This window comes from Panulirus ornatus, chromosome 24, assembly GCF_036320965.1.
Source record: "Panulirus ornatus isolate Po-2019 chromosome 24, ASM3632096v1, whole genome shotgun sequence".
NCBI lineage: Eukaryota > Metazoa > Arthropoda > Malacostraca > Decapoda > Palinuridae > Panulirus > Panulirus ornatus.
The window spans coordinates 8,424,675-8,446,621 of NC_092247.1; the positions used below are offsets into that span (position 1 = coordinate 8,424,675).

Below are 21,947 nucleotides of genomic sequence, written 5' to 3' on the forward strand. Positions count from 1 at the left end.
ATGATTCATTTCCGCTTCCATGATTTCATCCGCTGCCAAATCCACTCCCAGATATCTAAAACACTTTACTTCCTCCACTTTTTCTCCATTCAAACTTACCTCCCAATAGACTTGTCCCTCAACTCTACTGTACCTAATAACCTTGCTCTTATTCACATTTACTCTCAGCTTTCTTCTTTCACACACTTTACCAAACTCAGTCACTAGCTTCTGCAGTTTCTCACATGAATCAGCCACCAGTGCTGTGTCATCAGCGAACAACAACTGACTCACTTCCCAAGCTCTCTCATCCACAACAGATTGCATACTTGCCCCTCTTTCCAAAAACTCTTGCATTCACCTCCTTAACAGCCCCATCCATAAACAAATTAAACAACCATGGAGACATCACACACCCCTGCCGCAAACCTACATTCACTGAGAACCAATCACTTTCCTCTCTTCCTACATGTACACATGCCTTACATCCTTGATAAAAACTTTTCACTGCTTCTAACAACTTGCCTCCCACACCATATATTCTTAACACCTTCCACAGAGCTTGTCTGTCAACTCTATCATATGCCTTCTCCAGATCCATAAATGCTACATACAAATCCATTTGCTTTTCTAAGTATTTCTCACATACATTCTTCAAAGCAAACACCTGATCCACACATCCTCTACCACTTCTGAAACCACACTGCTCTTCCCCAATCTGATGCTCTGTACATGCCTTCACCCTCTCAATCAATACCCTCCCATATAATTTCCCAGGAATACTCAACAAACTTATACCTCTGTAAAATGAGCACTCACTTTTATCCCCTTTGCCTTTGTACAATGGCACTATGCACGCATTCCACCAGTCCTCAGGCACCTCACCATGAGTCATACATACTTTAAATAACCTTACCAACTGGTCAACAATACAGTCACCCCCTTTTTTGATAAATTCCTCTGCAATACCATCCAAACCTGCTGCCTTGCCGACTTTCATCTTCCGCAAAGCTTTTACTACCTCTTCTCTGTTTACCAAATCATTTGCCCTAACCCTCTCACTTTGCACACCACCTCGACCAAAACACCCTATATTTGCCACTCTGTCATCGAACACATTCAACAAACCTTCGAAATACTCACTCCATTTCCTTCTCACATCACCACTACTTGTTATCACCTCCCCATTAGGCCCCTTCACTGAAGTTCCCATTGATTCCCTTGTCTTATGCACTTTATTTACCTCCTATCATGATTTTTATGAGTAGCAGTGACACTCTTTTGAACTTTATGGATACTTTTGGTGGTGTACATCATGGTGCTATTCTGTTTTTTATTAGCATTAGTAACCATTTTTTGTTTTGTGAATATTCTTAGTGTTCCCTGCTTTATAAGATTATGACCTTTGGTTGTACTGGTATAGCCACTGATCCAACCCTTAAATTAAATGGTCAGGTTATAGGCCGTGCTATCATACCCAAAGATTATGCCATCATGCTTAAGAGTTTTACCATCATACCTGAAGTTGTTTTATTGTCCTGAAGAGTTTACTGTCATATATCGCATCCTTGAATTTTAAAATGATATGATAAAAGTTCTAACAGTTTAGTCATCCGCTGGACCAGTGCTTGTATGTATTTGTTGGTATTTGTATATTAGGTTTGTTTCATAAACCAAGTAATTATATTTTGAAACTGAAAGTTTTTGATTCTCATATCTCACATTTATTTTATCTAAAGACATTAAAAGTCTCAAGAAACTTGGAACTTGTGCTGTAAGAATCATCATATTATATAAGTTTACCCCTTTTTGATAGTACTGATAATTGTTGTTGAATCATGGTTCTGTTGTTCATAAATATTCAACTTAGTTTATGTTTCTTTCGAGGATATATAATGAAATTGATCAACTAATTACATTTCTTTATTGGCATTACATTTAAGGTTCAGATATTACTTTGATGAATAACTTGTACACAAAGACATGGAAAGGAAACTACAACTTATAATTATCTTTCAGGCTTACAATTTGTAATTCTAATTTGATTGTCTTCTCTCTTTTATGTTCTGTATACACATAAATCATATTTAGAAAGGTATATTGTAGTTAACAAGGTACGTTGTTTTTCACATAGCACAAATGAGTTGAGATATGGCCTGAAACATATGTGACTCTTTTTGTGAAGAGTAGAATTAGCATTAATTATATTCCCAATCATAGCATTGACTTAAGACTGAAGCTCCATATGTAAAGATACAAATGTTATGGTCTCATTTCAGGACGGACCAATCATACAGTGCGAGCAAAAAGGGCAAGTTGCGGGGTATGACTGTGGACCAGTTAGTCAAATTCCTTAATGAGGAACAAAGGGACCCTCGTCTCAATGAAATTCTCTACCCTTATGCTGACACTGCCAAAGCTATGGAGGTCATCAGGGAATATGAGCTTCACAAGGAAAATATTGCCAAGAGTAAGTTTTACTGGAAGACTTGTGTGCAGTTTTAAGTACCTAATTGTACAAGACCAGAAGAAGTTCTGTACTGATAGGACCCATCTCTAGAACTTTCTTTATCATACAACTTTTGAAGCAAGTATACTTTCTACATTCAAAGTTTGATCACTTGGCATATTCCATTCAATCTCAAATCTGACACCTTAACTTACAATTTTCTTCATTAGCTTCTTGCTATGATCTTGGGTTGCTCTTTCTTGCACATATCAAATAATTGTTCATTGCCACACTTTCAGAATTGCTCATAGGTTTGAAGGTTGTGATCAAGTCTCCTCTTATTCTTCTTATTACCTTGATGGTGAACTTCATAGCCTTTGACCCCTCCCTGTGACTCAGCTCTTTCATTGTAGGTAATATTTTTGCTTCCCTGGACCTTCACTATTAGCTCTTTGTTTTTCCATATTAGGTGACCATAATTGAGAAGTATGTTTCAATTCATGTCTAATGTTAGTTGTAAATAGCCTTTTCAGCATCTTTTCCATGTACTTGAATGCAATTCAAATAACCTGCAGATCATATGTCAGCATGTTTCTTCATCTCTTGCGTACCTCCTTGCTACTTGTCTCCAATTTGAACATACTCTTTGCTGGTCATCCTCTTTTACCTTGACTATATTTTTCTGTTACCTTTACTTGTGTAATCTAAGAAATTTCATTTGCCATATCTCTTGTTTTAGGCAATTGCCTAAAACAAGAGATACGTTATTTGAATTTCTTCTTTCACTATCAGTTCTTTGACTACCCTTTCATATATTTACTGATTTTTTCAGTTATGTGGTTGATGTCTTTAATACCGTGTAACAATGGCTTATTTTCTTCCAACAGATGTATTGAGCTGTGAGGGATTCCTCAAGTTTTTAATGTCTGATGAGAACACTGTTATGTCCATGGAGAAACTAGATCAGTATGAGGACATGGACCAGCCCCTTTCACATTACTTCATTAACTCTTCCCACAACACTTACCTAATAGGTATGTTCCCTAACCCTGTACATTACTCTCAAACTACAAATTCAAAGAAGTGATATTTACTTCTAAAACTTATTTTTCTCATTTACAATTTCCACAGTGCTTATGCCACATAGCTCTTATTTCAAAGTAAGCTCTGTAGCACCAGCTCATATGTGTATTTCACAGCACTTAAGTCTCATTAGTAAGTCCCATGATTAGCAGCACCTAACTCTACAGAAAGGTCTGAGAGTTAGCAACCTACAAGAAAAAAATCTGCTGAACTTAATGTCATAGTAAGTGCCACAGCTCTTATATTTACAAATGCTACAACATATCCCTTGCATAAATCGAAGTTGTATTTTTGTAAGCACTTCCCAATATACATTCAGCACCTTGTAAGAGTTGTCTAGGTGCTTGATAACATTGTGGATATTAGATTGTTATGTAACTTTGATTGAAATAGTGACTGAGACAGCTTTTGAAGTCCTATTGGTTTACAATTGGATGTTCCAAAGTGTAACCCTAGAACTAATTACACCAGATGCCAAGTTATTTAGGATCAAAATTCTTATATTCCATTGAACTACTCAAGTCGAAGAACAAGCTATATATTTTTGGTAAATAATGGGAGGATTTTAGGCACAGAGCATCAAAAGTCCTTTGTGTATGGTCATGCATTGATAGTACCAGTATTTGATTGGTCATAGGATTATTAGTTATGCCTTCAAGCATTGGGTCATGAGATAAAGATCAAATGATCATAGTTCACAGAGTTATTGATTGCAGCATCATGAATCGCAGGGTTGTGAGGTGAACACTTAGTGAGTTTTGTTGTAGATATCAAATATATATGTTGCAGAATCAGATATTACAGGATCCTAAGTCCTTAGGTTATAGGGCCATGGTTCAGGGAGTCATGAGTTACAGTATAATAAATATTTAGGATTTTCAAGTGTTATGCTTAAGAGATAATGAATAAAGGTCCTTGAAAACCATGTGTTATGGATCTCAGGGTCAAGTATTATGAAATCATGAGATCATAAGCAGTATGATTGATATTGTAGGGTCATTAATTATGGTCATGAATTACAGAAACATAAGGTCATGGCTCACATAGTTACTAGTTTGGTTATGGTCAGCAGGGTTCTAGGGGCATATTATTATAGTGAAGAGGGGTCACCGATTTGGTCATGGACCACAAGGTCACTTGTCACAGATCATATTGATTATGATCATCCAGAATTTGTGACTTTGTTACTATTTCTGCAGTTCCTATCTCTGCCCTTTTGTTATTTACCACCATGTATCAAAGCCATCAGTGTGAGTTCCACTCATTACCCATTATTTATATGTACTTTCACAATCTAACAGCTTTCATGGCTAACTCCAGCTTCCCACTACTTTCAGGTCACCAGTTTACTGGAAAGTCATCAGTGGAGATGTATCGTCAGTGTCTACTGGCTGGCTGTCGTTGTGTTGAGCTTGACTTTTGGAACGGCAGGCTAGAGGAGCCTGTCATTGTTCATGGTTTTACTTTGGTGCCAGAGATCAGTGCCAAGGTAAGTGAAGGGATTTCATGCATGAATCTACTTTACCACCCAAAATCAAAATCCCAAAATCCCAATAAAAACCCAAGTTTGTAGAGAGCCATGGGTTTTTCATAAAACTGGTTTAGGCCAAATTTTTTATCAATCTGATATAACTCTTCATAAGTTAATACCTATTTACAAGAAAATGAAAATTTTTAAGAGGTGAATTAGATTGGTTTATCAACTAACAGAATTCTTTTTCAACAGGAGGTGATTGAGGGCATAGCAGAGTCAGCATTCAAAACATCTGAGTGGCCTGTTGTCCTGTCTTTTGAGAACCACTGCAATCCTCGACAGCAGGCCAAAATTGCTGGATACTGCAGAGAATTTTTTGGGGATATGTTACTTGACAGCCCACTGGAAACCTTCGTGGTAGGATCTGCTTGCTCCACATTTCTGTATTCTAATTCTTCATTGATATCAGTGATAACTTTCCCTTCCCCTGGTGTGTGCAGTTATGTGAGAAATGTTGCATCAAATATCACAAAGGAGTAGATGGAAGTGTGAGTAAAGTTAAAGGCTAAGCAAAACAGTATGCACCCTTCCTTTTTTATACAAAGGAAGTCTGCAAAAGAGAGCTCATGCAAGATAGAATGTATGCAAAAGAAACCCAGTTGTATATAGTGAAAAGACGATTACTTTTTAGACTCCCCTCTCAGACCCAGTATGTACATTCCTATCTCATAAATGCAGACACAAAGTTCATACATATTATATGAAACACAGTGAGACATAAAAGTATTATTTTGAGTACTCATCAGTCAGGAATCAGAATAAATATGTCAAAGATACAAGTGTAGGAAGAAGATGGAAAACTGGTAAGTGTAAGAACAGGGAGATGCAGGATCACCTGGGTCAGATTTTACTTCAGATTGAGAATGTATTGGGGAAGTATAGAGGAATGCTGTTGACAAAGTGTGTAAGAAAGTGTGAGAAAAGAGTATTTTGAAAAAATGATTGGATATAGTGTTGAAAGGAATGTATTCATTGGTGCAGTTGAATTAAAGGTAAAGAGAGAGAGAAACAGATCTGTGAAAGAGACAGACATAAGAAAATAGGATATAAGAAGAACAAATAAAGCTTGTGAAGACTGGAAAAGCTAGAGGGCATAGATGGAGTAGTGAGCAAGATAATGAAGATTGATGTTGAAATTGCTTTGTAATGAATAAGAAAGGTTCGTTTGGAAGCACTACAAGGTGGTTAGGTGCTTGATGACTGGACAAAGGCAGTTATAGCTCCACTGTATAGAAGGAAAGGGAGTAAAAATGATTATGAGAATTAGAGAAGACAGATTTTCCTCAGCAATATTGACATGGTATATGAAAAGGTAGATACTGATTGTTTTAAAAAAAGCAGTGACTTTCTACTTGTTGAAGGATATTTTGGATTTAGAAATGGATTAGGGTGTTAAGACAAGGTTTTTGCACTAAGTTGTAAGTTCTAGAAAAAAGATGTATGCAGCATGTATGGATTTAGAAAAGCCATATGTTAAAGTGAATAGGGGAGTACTCTAGGAAATTTGAATTCTATTTAGTGTGCATGGGGAACTGTTGAATGCTGCTAAGAGGTTTCATATTGGAAATAGTGTAAGTATGAGAATAAGTAATGGTATGAGTGACCAGTTTGAAATAATTGTGTGAGTGTGGGTTGTTTGATGTCACCATTGCTATTTAATGTTTTCATGATGTGGAGATGGGAGGCTTTACATGAAATGATGTATAGGTATTATGTTGAGAAGTTTCCAGCTGTGAGGGAGGTTACTGTGCAGCCAGGATTCAGTGATGATGTATGTGACTGCTTGGATTGCTGTTGGTTAGAAGTGCTTTAAGTGCAAGTTTGCTGTGTTCATCAAAAGTTGGGAACCATATAGTCACTGATATAGGTTAATCAAAAGAATGACCTTGATATTCTTCATACTGTTGTATTCTTGTTAGCATAGGATGATTGTACCTATTGGGTATTGGCTTGTGCTGTCATTGATAAGGTGTAATTCCAGTCTGGTATTTATGCTAAAACTGTCACACATTCCGTGAATGTAAAATACAGCAGATATGTAATTATGTTTTGTTGATAAGATATCTGATATCTTAAACATTTTATAAACAGCTCGAACCTGGTGTTTCACTTCCACCTCCTTCAAGTCTAAAACGCAAAATTATAATTAAGAATAAGAAAAAACACCGTACTCACCATCGTCATTACCGTAAAAGAAACACACAAGGAGGTGACTCCCAATTCCACGTGGAACTTAATCAGACTGGAGAATCAAGACCTGCAGAGATGCAAGGTAATGGTGAGATCCCAAGGCCCCTTCTAGAAAAAGAGGAGTCTAGAGAATCTTCAGAAGAAGAAAATGAAGTAGCTAATGGTAAGTATTTCAAAATTCCAGCCTTTTTTTATCTGAATGCCTTCTGTAAACATTAGAATTTAGTTATAGTTTTATCAAGGCTGATTTACAATCTCATTTATTTCATAGTTTGTCTAAAGATCCTTAAAGAAATATATCATTGAGGTTTAGAATGTTTAGTCCAGTAATTTTGGTAACCAGAATTTTCCATTATATATCATAGCTTATAGCATTCATGATAGTGAATAAAGGTTATGTGAGTAATATGAAAAGAATTGATATGAATATTTTGTTATCATTCAGGACTTTGGTGCTATTCATTGAATGTTGTATGATGAGACATTCTTTCAGTGCTCAACACAAATCATTACTGTGCGTTGATATGGCTAATTATAGTAATTTTTGACCTAGCCTTTCCCCATCTGGTGGCCAGGCTGATAGGTAAGAGTTGAACTGTGATGTAGTGTTACGCTCTAAATGTAACACAGTAGTGGAGTAGGGCATGATAGTGCTATAACTTTAGTTTCTGAATAAGTGTAATAAAGTTTCTTTAAGAAGTGTATGTCCTAGGGTATAAAGTTTCCAGAAACCAGAAAATCATCAGCATTGTTACATGATTAACCATAAATGGTTATGAAATAGTCTCGCATAAGGAATGATTAGAGAAGACTGATTATACACTTTTTGGTTGTCAAACTTTGTAGCAAATACAATTACAAACAACCTTTATGTTATTAGATATAGACCCTCAACCACTCAGAATGCAGACATTAGGAAAGACGTTTTTAAGCGAGAAGTTTCAGTGTCTATTTTTTGCCAGCCTAGATACCCAGGCATACACTAGTGGGAATTTCATATTCTGATTATCAAGGATAACAAGGGAAAAATTACTTTGTTATACAGTGGGATATTGAGCAGGGGTGTGTCGACCTTGATCATCTAAAGTCAAGTACCTAAATATCTGTGATCCTGACCTTTTATATTTTGAACCTCACAGTTTGTAATTATTCTTAAGCCACAATTGTATGCATCAATTCTTAAGGCATCAGGAAATAAACAGACTTTATCAATCCAAAGTGAAGTTATAACTGTAGAAAGAATGATATGTATGTTCGCAGACTAAAGTAGTTCAACGTGTCTGAATCCTTCAAACAGCTCAGGCAAAAATATGAACCCCTGAAGATTGCCCATGCTCTAGTTTTCAGTTATCCAACTACTAGAGCTCAGAGTATACTGCCAATTTTCAACAGTGGTGTGTTTCATGTTAACAAGGAAGGGTTCATGGGTCTTATGCTAAACACACAGTTACCTGGTTTATATATATCTGTGTGAAAATACATTATGAGGAAAAGCCTTTATTAAGAGATAATGTTTCAATCTGCTGAACTTTATCAAGTTTAAGAGGCAGAGGAAAGACACAAGCTAATATATAATCAAAGTGATAGAGTGAAAGGCAGACAGGAAATGGTAAAGGTGGGTTTAGAAAGGGTATGGTGCAGGTATAGTCCAGTGGGAATGTTATGGAAAGCAGTGAAGCAGAGAGAAACCAAGGAGGAAAAGAGATCAAGGAAGGAGGGATGATGTGAGGGGAAATAAAAAGAAATTGGAAAGAAAGGAGGATGGATGTAAGTGATAGAAAAATTTAGAAAGAAAGATGGAAGAGAGAAAGGGTAAGCAAGGTAGGAGGTAGTGAAGGGAGAAAGGTTTGGGAGATGGAAGAGAATAAAGCTAAGGAAGAGGAATGGAGCATGTTGAAAAGAGGAAAAAGTGAGGAACTTTGAACCAGGAAAGCAGTGAGGAATGAGGAAGGAAGGATTGTATGAGGGCAGATATAAGGATGGGTAGGTAAAGGAGTAACAGAAGGATACATAAGCTAGTAGCAGGGGTTGCATCTCAGTCCCTCATTGTTTTTTAGATATTCTGTTCAAAGCTACCCACAAGAGCAGCTGTTTTACTATGCTCTTTTTCCAATAGCTTTCAGTATGTTACAGGAACCGGACTGCTTGTGGTTACACAGCAAGAGCAAAGTCTTTTTTGATGTTGTGGCATCGGAATATAATCATCGATGTTGTACCATCAGAGTACAATCTCATCAAAGAACTGTTCATTCTAAAGGAGTTCATCCTTTTTCTGCTACTGATGATAGCATAGCCTAAGTGCTGCAGGAACCCCTTAGAGAGGGGTCCTTGGTGTTAAATGATAATAATAATGATAATTGTAGTAATAGTAATGATGATAATAATGATAGTAATAATATTTTTCAGTAATGATGATAATGATAATAATAATAATGATAATAGTAATAATGATAATGATGATAATAAAAATAATAATGATAATAACACAGTAATTATAATTTTTTGTGCAGTTATCAATGCTTATGCTGTACGTGCAAGGTGTTAAGGTTTAAAGGTTATAACTATATAAGTCATTTCATGTGTGGCAGGGTGGCAACGGGAATGAATAAAGGCAGCAAGTATGAATTATGTACATGTGTATATATGTATATGTCTGTGCATGTATATATATATGTATACGTTAAAATGTATAGGTATGTATATGTGCATGTGTGGACGTGTATATATATATATATATATATATATATATATATATATATATATATATATATATATATATATATATATATATATATTTTTTTTTTCTTTCAAACTATTCGCCATTTCCCGCATTAGCGAGGTAGCGTTAAGAACAGAGGACTGGGCCTTTGAGGGAATACCCTCACCTGGCCCAATTCTCTGTTCCTTCTTTTGGAAAATTAAAAAAAAAAACGAGAGGGGAGGATTTCCAGCCCCCTGCTCCCTCCCCTTTTAGTCGCCTTCTACGACATGCAGGGAATACGTGGGAAGTATTCTTTCTCCCCTATCCCCAGGGAATATATATATATATATATATATATATATATATATATATATATATATATATATATATATTTATATACATGTGTATGTTGGTGAGTTGGGCCATTCTTTCGTCTGTTTCCTTGTGCTACCTCGCTAATGTGGGAGACAGCGACAAAGTATAATGAAATTAATAAATACATAAATATATATGTTATATAACATTACTTGATGTCACTGTATTATTGTCTGCTTTAATCATCAGGTAACAAGAAACACAAAGAAAGTAGCCTAGATAGTTACTAAAACTTTCACATACATTTTAGATAAAAAAGTGAATAACTGTTTTTAGTTTTGCTGATTGTTCATCTGTTCATTTGCTTTTATTACCCACTTTCGACACGTGACAGTTATTATATGGTCAGAGGTAGAAGTAGTTCTGTGATAAACTCCAATGAAGCACTTTGTGGCATGATTATAGAATACATTTATCACAGTAAACTGGATGATATTTAGATGATAAGAGGTTTTAGAGTAATACATAAATTAAGAATGAATTCTTTATTCATACACTCTTTTCGTACCTACTCCAGCTTCCACTAGTATTGATCACCTCATTCACATAGTCTGGCCTGGACTGGACAAGATGCATTCATATATTTGGCCAGCGTCGGATGTCTCACCACACCTACTGAACCATGTCCTTAGTGCCTGGGTGATTCTTTTATCATATTCCCACTCCTGTCACATGAAGGCCTACAGGTTATCAGTTGAGTTTAGCTCACAATCTTAGCTAGACTAGTTAATCATCTTCACTTCAGGGTGTAAGTGAAACCACTCTCTCATTATCCTACTCACATACACAGGGATCTAGTTTCATACGATGTTGATTGTGTCAGGAGCAGCATTAACCATCGTTTGTACACAGAGCCATAAGATATCTTCCATTTTTCCCATACAGCATATTCTTCACTCTCCACCTGATTATCAATTTTTACCATTACATCAGGTCTATAGGCCCACATCCATACCCAGAATGCCATGATCACTTGCCCACTAGACCTCCTCTTGATGATGTGTTGTGGAAAGTTTTTAGTGTTCTTTTACCTCCAGCATTGTCTTTTTCTTGCCTCCACTGAAGTTAAGGTCTTTTTATAATTAAAGATTACTGACTTTCAGTATTAGAGGTCAACTTCTTTATATTCAACAAAAAACCTGAATATCTTTATTTGAATCACTTGGCCTATCCTTTACAAGTGAACATGACAATGAATATTTGCATGAAGGCATCACCAGGTTTTTTGAGAATGAAAGGACAGCTGTAAGGCATAAGTCAACCACATCTCTGATGTCATTGGATTCCCATGACCTGTTTCTTTGGTAGCAGCATCCACCTAATGGGTGCTGAATCTTGGATGTCCACTGTGATGTTTAATGTCTAGTGATCCCTCAGCCTGCCAACTGTTTCCCTGCCAATAAACAGTGAAATGAGCGATGCTTATTTCTCCTTCTGTTTTAGCCATTGTTCTCCCAGACTCCCATATGCCAGTGATACATCTTTAGCTGGATATGACATCAGGGAAACTGTCACATGTTGCTGCCATTCCTGCATGAATGACAGAAAAATTGTGCCAGTCACAATATAGAAATATTTCGAGTTACTGTTGTAGATATAGTCAGTATGTCAAATTGTTTTCAGTATTGCAGAAAAACTTAATAACTATAGGCTTTATAACATATAGACACCATATATTTAAGGTTTCGTTTCCTTTACCACCTTCAAACTAAAAGATCAGTGCCAGGCAGCATGTGAGAACGAAGTGTTATGCAGGATTAGTGACCATTTGTGTTTTCATTTGACTGGTAGAGATGGAAACAGTATGAATATTAGGAACTGAAATGCAATATACAGTAATACTATGGCATGAGGAGACTCGACTCTGGTTGTTTAGAATGTGTTTTTCTTGGATTCCTCACAGATCACATTATAGTCAGTGCTCAGTACAGTTTAATTCTGCTGTTGCCTTATAGTGGGACTACTGTCTTTGACAGTAAATGGTGTCTATGAACTTGGATTTTCATCCTTTTAACTTCAAAATCTGTAGGACCTTCCTTATATCGTAAGTAAAGAAATGCAAATGCATGATATGAATTGGAGGTATTTTTGTTCATGAAAAACTATATTTGTGGATGTGTTTAATGACCTGAGACCTGGGCTTTTGACATTTAATTTGCATTTATTTTATGCCTCTAGAAATACATACACCATCTGTAGCAATAGTTAGTAATTCTAATTGAAGGTATCATCCAAGATTGTAGACTTTGACAACTATATCCTCATGCATCAGCCTTATACCTGAAAATCAATAGTGGACTTCATGAGCTTTTACTGATTACAGACAATAGGTACATTAGATTATCTAGGATGTCATGCGAGTAATCATGAGTGGAAGTATCATCAGAAATGCAATGTTTGAGGGACAGAGCCATTTATCTGGTCAGCTGAAGACTTTTCTTTGTTTAGGCCCCTTTTTTTTTTAGCCCTCCTGTGCTGAAGACTTTTCTTTGTTTAGGCCCTTTTTTTTTTAGCCCTCCTGTGATTCTTTGTTATTGAATGTTATTTAAAATTAATTTGCAAGAAATTTATTAGCCCATTTCTTTCCGCAGTGGTAATGAAGTCATACTGCTACATGTTATTTAAACCAGTTTCTAGAAGTTTAGAGTACATCTGCTTAGTTTGCTGTTTGGTCTTAAATATCAGATTATATTGAGGTTATGAGGCAGAATACTTTAGAAATATTCTGCTTATGAATATGGATAAACATATTAGTAGCCAGTTAGAGAGATAGATAGGTTGGTTAGTTGGTTGATTGTTTGTTAATTATAGTATTTTTCTCATGGGTTGTTCAGTTCTTTGTGATTAAAAACATGGACCATTATATATATACATGAATATCAGGTAAAAATAGCCTTACGACTGATGACCATATTAGCTTCTTAACAATAGATGAATGCATCTATTCAAGGCAATTTTTTTTCTTTTGAGAATTTAGCACTATCAAGTTCAACTCCATCGGCTATGGGACAAGCAGGTCGTTGATTATAATCTAAATAAGATAGTACTCCCAGATTTTTATCACAAGCTTACTGTAAATCAACATAGCAAAGATAGAACTTTTGCATTTTTTACATTTTTATGAGCTTAAATTCACCTGCTTATTCCTTAGACTTGATATGTAATGAATCCCCTTGTATTTACATTGAAGCTACCCTTACCTGTGCATTATTAATGTATCCAACAAGAATGTTGCTGTTTATTTTTGGTTATTTGTCGTAAAATTGTGAAAATTTTTTATTGCATATTATATGCTCTTTTGTTATTTGATACTTTCGTGTGCTTTTACATGCAGGTTGTTCACATTGTTTTGTTATTTTTGCCTATATGTGCATTTGAGTAGGATACTCTTAATGTAAAGTATATGTACTGTGCATTGGTGCTACTTATTTAGATATTTGGTATTTTTAAGTGATACATAGCATGAGACAGAAGCTTCATTCCATGTTATTTTATGTCATTTTTGATTATGATCACTCAAGATACTACTCCAATAATTTGAGTATTTATAGTTAGTCAAATATTAATGAACCCTAGTATGAGATATATATTATTCTCTATGCTATAAGATATGCAGCTCACGGTAAAAGTTGTTAGAACAAGTTTTCTTGAAGTATGATATGTAGATTTTCTCATTCTTTAGGAGGTCTTAAAGATCAATATATGTGTGGAAACTTCCTTATCTGTTCCATATTGTGTATTATAGTTGTATACTTGTGTAAGTAAATGTAAGTGTTATTAGGTACCCCTCATGGGAACAGCAGCACCAGGAAGCAAGAGATTTGAAGATTTTTGTGATACTACTCTGCAGAAGCACCTGTTTTACATGTGTAGTCAGGGACAATTGTACATAGGGGCTATTTAGATTAGATATTAAAGAAAACACCATCAATTTAGCTTATGAATTGAGGCAGGTTTTGAAGGCTGACGAGGCACTGCTGTGAGAGGCAGTTGCTGGTAAGGACATCCACTACAACTACTATCCTTATTATTTGAAAAAAGTTTATAGTTCATACACTAATGAAATGAGGTTATTATATCAGCATGAAAATATTGTTATGGAGTACAGTAAAACATAGCAATAAGAGAAACAGTAAGATACAGAAAAGTGTACTTCTTTCTAAGTACTTCTTTGGACTTGCCCTTAGCCAGCCTTTTGCACAATTCCATCTTGTTTTCAAAGCTTAAGACATTCCTGATGCATTTTGTGTAAGACATAGATTACTTTAAAGAAGTCAGGCAATTTGTCGTTGATGCCTGAAAGGGACCATTGTCCACAAAAGTAATCGAGGATGCATAAAATACAGAAATGTGCAAGACCAGCACATAATACCTTACCAGAAAGTACACTGGAGACAGTAAACAATCACCAGTGCTACAGTACACTTGAGTGGTGAGTATACTAGTCTTTGTGGGATGGTATGTGCACAGTTGAAAATATTTTTACATATCTTTTTTAAATTTTTTCTTGGATTATCAAGGGTTGCGAATCAAAACTGAAAAATATTTACATTGTTTTGAACATTTTGTTTTCTTGAAATATGGATAACTAATGTTTTACTGTATTTCTAAGGCAGGAAATGAAGCAATTAAAGGAGGGAATATTGGGAATGAGATAAAGCTGATTGATGATACCAGGATGTAAAAATTTTGAGATTTTTCAAAAGTAAAGATATAAGTGGAGAGATGGGGAACTTGAAAGCTGTTAGCAGTAAGGAAGCTTATTCCTGGAATGTACATCATAGAGGATAAAGTGAAGAAATTAGAGATTATTGCTTGGGACCATGAAAAATATCAGAGAACACTTTTAAGGAGACAGACACACTGCATAACACTGTGATGGAACATGAATGGAAGATAAAGAATTTAGGATCACTTTCAGCTTGGGTACACATTAAAAAGGAGGCTCACAGGGAGGGCAGAAGATGGAGCAGGAAGGTAATAACCCAGTTTTCAAAGAACAATGAACAAAGTAAGGGTAGAGGGGCAAGAACTAGATGAGTATTGAATTGAAGAAAACCAAAAAGTAGAGGTAACAAGGGATGAACAGAAGTCTTGGGATTCTGAGATAGATAGGGAGAACAATAATGTATAAAGCAGTAGAGGCATTGCATAGAGTCAGATATAAGGCAATCAAAGAAGTGTGTGGTGGAATGGATGGCAGACTTAAGAGGGCATAGATCATTAAGGATAGCCCTACAGATGAAAAAGCAGATTTTAGATAAGTTTAAGGCCAAGGAGGAGGATAAACAACTACTTTAGGAAATAACAGAAGGTTTAGCCTTACATTAATGATAGAATTTGTAAGAAGGGAGGTTATCAGACATAAGTCCAATGATCTTTGTTTTGAGAGATTACCATCTAACAAACAAGGAAGGAAGGGGAGCCAGAGAAGGGGAGAATGTCAGAAAACTACCTGATGCAGTGAGCTTGACAGACAGATATCAAGAAATAAAATGAGGTTTGAGAAATACGGGCAGAGCACTAGGGGAAGATCGTTGAGGACAACGTATGGAGATGTGTAGCCAAGAGGTGCTTAAGCATGCTTATAAACCTAGCAAAAAGGGGAAGTTCAAAAGAGTGTCAGGAGTAACAAACAGAACAAAGAGAAAGTGATAGAACCAAAGAAAACTGGCAGATGCCAAAAAAAATGAGAGAAAGTGGATCTGGCCAGAGAGAGGAAAACTCTCTTACTTCTAGTTCAGGGAGGCCAGAACTAATTAGTGGCAAATGGAAGGAAGCTAGATTTCATAGACCATATTGAAGGAAACAGATTTCATAGACCATATTGAAGGAAACAACCCCATTATATCTGGAGTGTTGTAAATGTAATCCACAAAAGAACTAAGGTCTAATTTAAGCTGCCCAGAGGGTTACATGAGAGCATAAAAGGATACAGGAGATAAAGGAAGGGGGACTGACCCTCCTATAATTCTAGGAAATAAACAGTGTTTTTTTTTAACCTCTTAACTTTACAGTTCCTTAGAAATTACTCTCCTCCAGTGTGTCCTTAAAGAAAATGTCAATAACGTATTAAAGAAAATACCCAAAAAGTCGTATACTTTCCTGTCTGTTGGTGTGGTAGGGCAGTGAGTGGATGGGGAAGGCTGAGTTGGTGTGGTTGCTTCTTATGAATGTAAATATACAATAAGTATGGGTTATTTCAGTTGTGATTTCATTCTGCGTACACTAAATCACATCATTTACTGTTTTCTTACATCTATGATTTCATAGTTCCCATGTGTAATATATTCACATCCATACATATCATATGTATCTTTATACATTATATGCATTATTTATGTATTTACACAAATAGAATGTGTGGAAGTCGAGAACATTATCTCGGAAAGCAAAAATGGGTATGTTTGAAGGAATAGTGGTTCCAACGATGTTGTATGGTTGCGAGGCGTGGACTATGGATAGAGTTGTGCGCAGGAGGATGGATGTGCTGGAAATGAGATGTTTGAGGACAATGTGTGGTGTGAGGTGGTTTGATCGAGTAAGTAACGTAAGGGTAAGAGAGATGTGTGGAAATAAAAAGAGCGTTGTTGAGAGAGCAGAAGAGGGTGTTTTGAAATGGTTTGGTCACATGGAGAGAATGAGTGAGGAAAGATTGACCAAGAGGTTATATGTGTCGGAGGTGGAGGGAACGAGGAGAAGAGGGAGACCAAATTGGAGGTGGAAAGATGGAGTGAAAAAGATTTTGTGTGATCGGGGCCTGAACATGCAGGAGGGTGAAAGGAGGGCAAAGAATAGAGTGAATTGGAGCGATGTGGTATACCGGGGTTGATGTGCTGTCAGTGGATTGAATCAAGGCATGTGTATGGGGGTGGGTTGGGCCATTTCTTTCATCTGTTTCCTTGCGCTACCTTGCAAACACGGGAGACAGCGGCAAAAAAAAAAACAAAAAAAACAAATAGAACTTTATAAGATAATTCTATTTTCATCAAGAATATAGCACCAGTATAAGAGAAATTGTTTCCTTTATTCTAAAACTGACCACAATCTATGGGTCACTGAAATGCTAGATATTTTTTACAGCTGTGGTGCTAGGTTTCTAGTGACATCTTGAGGTAACTGGTGGAAACAAACATCAGCCAATAAAACGTCTTATGATGCATGGAGCTGTAGTATTATAACTCTTCATGTGACACTTAGAGGGGTGAAAGGATTCAACAGTACATGATAGGTAAAATTTTTGTGGGAAGAAAGTACAGTCTCTCAAAAAAAGAAAAATTGTGGTGATTGCACTTTAGAATGCAGCTTTCATGCATTGTTTTACCTATGGAGCAAATTTTTTTACGCGATTAATTATGATATTACTCTGAGTGACCCAGTTTCCAATCAGAACTTAACTTCAAACTTAACTTTAACGTACTAGAGTTTACTGATGTTTCTCTGGAAAGTAGATAATTAAGATGGTCCATGGATCAGTCATAATTTTTCATATAAATGCAATGAATGTCACTTTCCTCTTAAACAGTTATGGACCATAGTAGCAAAGAATCTTTTCTTTTGATTTTCTAACATGAGAAGTCTTCTTTACATGATTTTCGTTAGTGCAATACTAGGCTGTTTCTGGGGTTTAAATATTTTTTTGAGCCCAAGGTTAGTTCAGCTCTAATGGCATGGTAATCAACTGATGGTTGTTGGTGAGGGTGATGACCTAGCAGTTTTCTAAAAATCTTGCAAGCCATGATTTGCTGGCTTGCAGTAGACATTTGATAAAGAAATGATGGATATTTGTGGGAATGCATGATGGGAACCAACTGCTGTAATTGGACAGGAATACCTCTTTTTAAATTGATGTACATGAAATGAGTAAATGCATGTATACTGACTTTACTGGTGAAAAACTTATTCTGTTTCAAAAAGATTATTAAGCAGCTAAAAAAAATTGTCTTCACATGAATCACTTTAAAGTTTCAGAGTTGAAAAAGTTTTGTGTTATTGTAAACTAAAACATTGTGTACGATCGAAATATTTCTGTCAGTTATATTGCTGCTTCCCAGTGATGTTATTATCCTTGAAAAAGATAAAAGGAGCCATTTTATTGAATAAGTACAGTCAAATATACAAAAGATTGAAATGAATAGGTTCATAAAGTAAATTTCAAAAAGAATAATTCTGAAGCCTAACCAATGGGTGGTGACATCCAAATGATGCTAGCAGAAAACATTTGGAAAATGATTGACATATCCTTTGATCTGTATCAAAATACTCATATGTTTAAATTATTTCATGCTTTGATCATAGAGTGGAATAAGATTTGCTATACTGCAACCCTTAACTTTGTTTTGAAAGAAAATCATTGATTGCAACATCCATGAAATTAGGACATCAAGAACAAATATGGAGTATCTATCATTTGTAAGGTGCACTTTTTACGTGTTGATAACAAATGTTGTCATTATTTAATGTTTCATCTGAATTGAAGGTGTGAAGTAGATGGTAGGCAGCCACTGACTAAGGAGGTATATTACTAGTACTACCTGGCAGTGTGTTGGGAGGGTTAGTGATGGATGTGTAGTGAGCCAGCACTTCAGTGTGCTTGTCAAGTTGCACTCTTCTAACACATAACACTTGACAACACTAAACTCACTCGTCTCATTTTTTGTTACAAGATTTTCTTGCAGTGAGTGCTGTGCACTAGTGCTGCCTTTTGGCAAAATGGTAGGGGCAACAGAATGAAGTCGTAGGTAGGAATACAAGACAGGAGCATTAGGTAGAAGTAGTAGGTAGGAACATAAGGTAGACACATTAGTTAGAAATAGTCAGCAGGAACATTTGGAAGGAGCCTCTGGAAACACTTTGTTAGAGTTGCTCTATGCCATTGGCCTGTTAAGGGTGAGGCACTTAAAGCCTAAGAAGTGGCAATGAAGTTCACAAGTTATGGAGTCACTTTTGTTGTGGCCATCCTCTTGAGGGAGTTCCCGAAGAGAACAGACATCAGAGATATAGATAGATAGATAGAATTGAAGGTGTCTGCTCTTTTCTTATTTAAAGGTATTTGCATTTTACTGTGTTTTTAGTGTGCTGTTCACAAGGGAAACAGTTTTCTAGTAACCATCTTTGTGAGGATTTTTTCTCCTACCACTGTGCCTTTTCCCACCTTAGTAAGGCATCAAGACAAGATGATTGAGCCTTCAAAGGAAACTCCTCTCTTAACTCTTCCCTTTGCTCCTTCTTTTAGAAATTATACGAAAGGCAGGAGGATTAATTTGATTTGAAATTGGAATAGTTTTCCAGGTTGACTAAAGGACAGAATATTTACTAATCAATAATAATTTTCTTTTACAGTACCAGTATTTATGTTTTTTAGGCCATTAATTGTTCTGGCTCAAATAACTTTTATGCAATAAGAAGCATTTTGGATTTATTCTTTTATTACTATTTTGATTTTCACTTGCTGTATAATAATCTTAAGACAGCATGCTGATTTTTTTTGCATTCCACTAACAGGAGAAATACCTGATGGGGGAGCAGAAGATGTTGTAAGTTCCAGTTCTGATGAAGAAGAAGGCCCACTCACACCAGAGGGGACACATGAACCAGAAACAAGAAGTCCTGTAAGCACTATTTTTGATAGATTTTGTTCAAATGATATGAAATGATTGTATTTGTCTTAATATTTTTGAAAATCTAATGTGCAAGTACATTTGTGAAATTATTGTGCCAGGTTGAATTTTTGTATACAGTACATTGCTTAAATGTTATTGATTATATATTTTGTGTCTGATGGTAAAAAGTGGCTTTTGGACTATTAGCATATGTCAAGGTGCAGCTTGACTGAAACTGATTGGCAGATGTTTTTTACCAACATAAACAGTAATATTAACATTAGTAATAGGAATAGGGACATAAGAATACTTCTCATATTTCCTGTGTGCTGTAGAAGGCAGGAACAAGAGGCTGGAAACCATTTCCCTTTTTACTATCACTGTGAAAAGGAATATGGGAAAAAGCCAAGTGCAGATTTGTCCTTGAAGGCTTAAGCTGAGATATCTGAATGTGCATGGTTGTCACCATGATTAAATGAGGTTTGAGGTAAGTGCTATACTGAGAGAAACCCAAATATCTTGGGTCTGAGTGAAACAGAAATGAAGGTTAAGGCAGTTTAATGGTTCAGAAATATTGAAGGAGAAAGTCCCGGTTTAGTTAAGAGGACAGGAGTAAAGGAAGGATTGGTACTTCTGATGAAGAGTGAGCTCTGGGATTGTGTTAATGAGTGCAGGAAAGCGAGTGCAAGGTTTAAGTGGTTTAGAATGAAATTAGTCTATGAAAGATAGGTAACTGTTTAGATTTATGCACCTGGAAGTTGAGGAGTGAAGAAGAAAAAATTACTTCTGAGAGGAGGTGAATGAGTGTTTTGGCAGTTTTGATGTAGGAGATTAAAGCTTAGTGGAATGCTATCTGAATACAGGTATGGGTAATGTGGAAAGTTAGGGTATAAGCAGGGGGAAAAGGTTCTCTTTTGTAAATTGGAATGGGCAAAGATTGTCAAGGTTTAGCATTGCTAGAGAGGAATGATGATCAAAGATTCATGGAAAAAAATAAGATGATCAAAGATTCATGGAAAAAAATAAGATGCATATGCAAATATACATGGATGAATGGTTTTGGTGATATTAGCATCAGTGGATTATTAACTAATTGACAGTTGCGTGAAAGAAAGATTGTTAGATGTAAGCATGGTGAAAGGGGCACCTGTCAGAATGTCCGAGCTCTTGTCGTAGGTGAGTGAAAATCTGTGGTGAGCTTTGGAAAGAAGGAAATGATACACATGTAAATGAAGAAATGGTGAATGTGAGCAAGCTTGGAAAAATAGCCTATGTGCAGAGATGGTAGGAGAGATTAACTGAAGATTATGAATAGGGTGAGGGTAAATGAAGCTGTATTTAGGGAAGCAATGCTTACTTGTGTAGTGTACTTTGTGGCATGTGGTAGGTAGGATATAGGCATATGAGAAAGTGTAGTAAGCAGTAGAATGAGGAGGTTAGGTCTACAGTGGAAAAAGAAAAGGAAGTTGTTTTTAAGGTATTGGGAGAAGCACAAGAGAAAGTAAATAAAGGTCAAGGGAAAGGTTTGGTACCCAAAAAAGAGGTCAGTTGAGAGATGGAGCTAGAGATGAACTTGTGAGAATAAGATATTGTTTAAGAAGGAGGTGAATAGCTAAACCAAGGAAAAATGGGGGCAGTAGTGAGAGTAGATGAGGAAGTGAGTACAAACAAAGATGTGAAAAAGAAGTATAGTGGTCATTTTCATAGACAGCTGAATGTGTTAGATGATAGGAAGGTATGTATGGAGCGTTTGGAGTGAAGTGGCTTGCAGAGTGAGAGGAGAAGGTATATGTGGAGCATCTGGAATGAAGTGGCATGCAAAGTGAGAGATGCATCATGAATGGGTTCATGAAAAGACAGAAGGTAGTAAAAGCCTTGTGTTGCATGAAATGTGAAATGTTAGGAGTGGGTGAGACTGCAGCCGAGTTTCTAAAGAAAGGGGAATGATGGTTTGTTGAGTGGTGAGTTAGGCTGTTTGATGTATGTATGACCCAAGTTAAGGTGACTAAGAATTGGCAGAGTGCATTTACAGTG

General features: G+C 36.2%; 1 protein-coding gene across 1 annotated transcript in view; it reads left to right on the forward strand.

Moving 5' to 3' along the window:
• The window catches only part of Plc21C (Phospholipase C at 21C), a 484,769-nt gene that overhangs the window by 381,046 nt on the left and 81,776 nt on the right, over positions 1 to 21,947 (forward strand). The window contains exons 8-14 of the mRNA XM_071677149.1: positions 2,259 to 2,449; positions 3,316 to 3,462; positions 4,849 to 5,000; positions 5,238 to 5,402; positions 7,137 to 7,398; positions 7,789 to 7,818; positions 19,816 to 19,922. Of these exons, the coding sequence (XP_071533250.1) occupies positions 2,259 to 2,449; positions 3,316 to 3,462; positions 4,849 to 5,000; positions 5,238 to 5,402; positions 7,137 to 7,398; positions 7,789 to 7,818; positions 19,816 to 19,922 (1,054 nt within the window). The remainder of the gene's footprint in view (positions 1 to 2,258; positions 2,450 to 3,315; positions 3,463 to 4,848; positions 5,001 to 5,237; positions 5,403 to 7,136; positions 7,399 to 7,788; positions 7,819 to 19,815; positions 19,923 to 21,947) is intronic.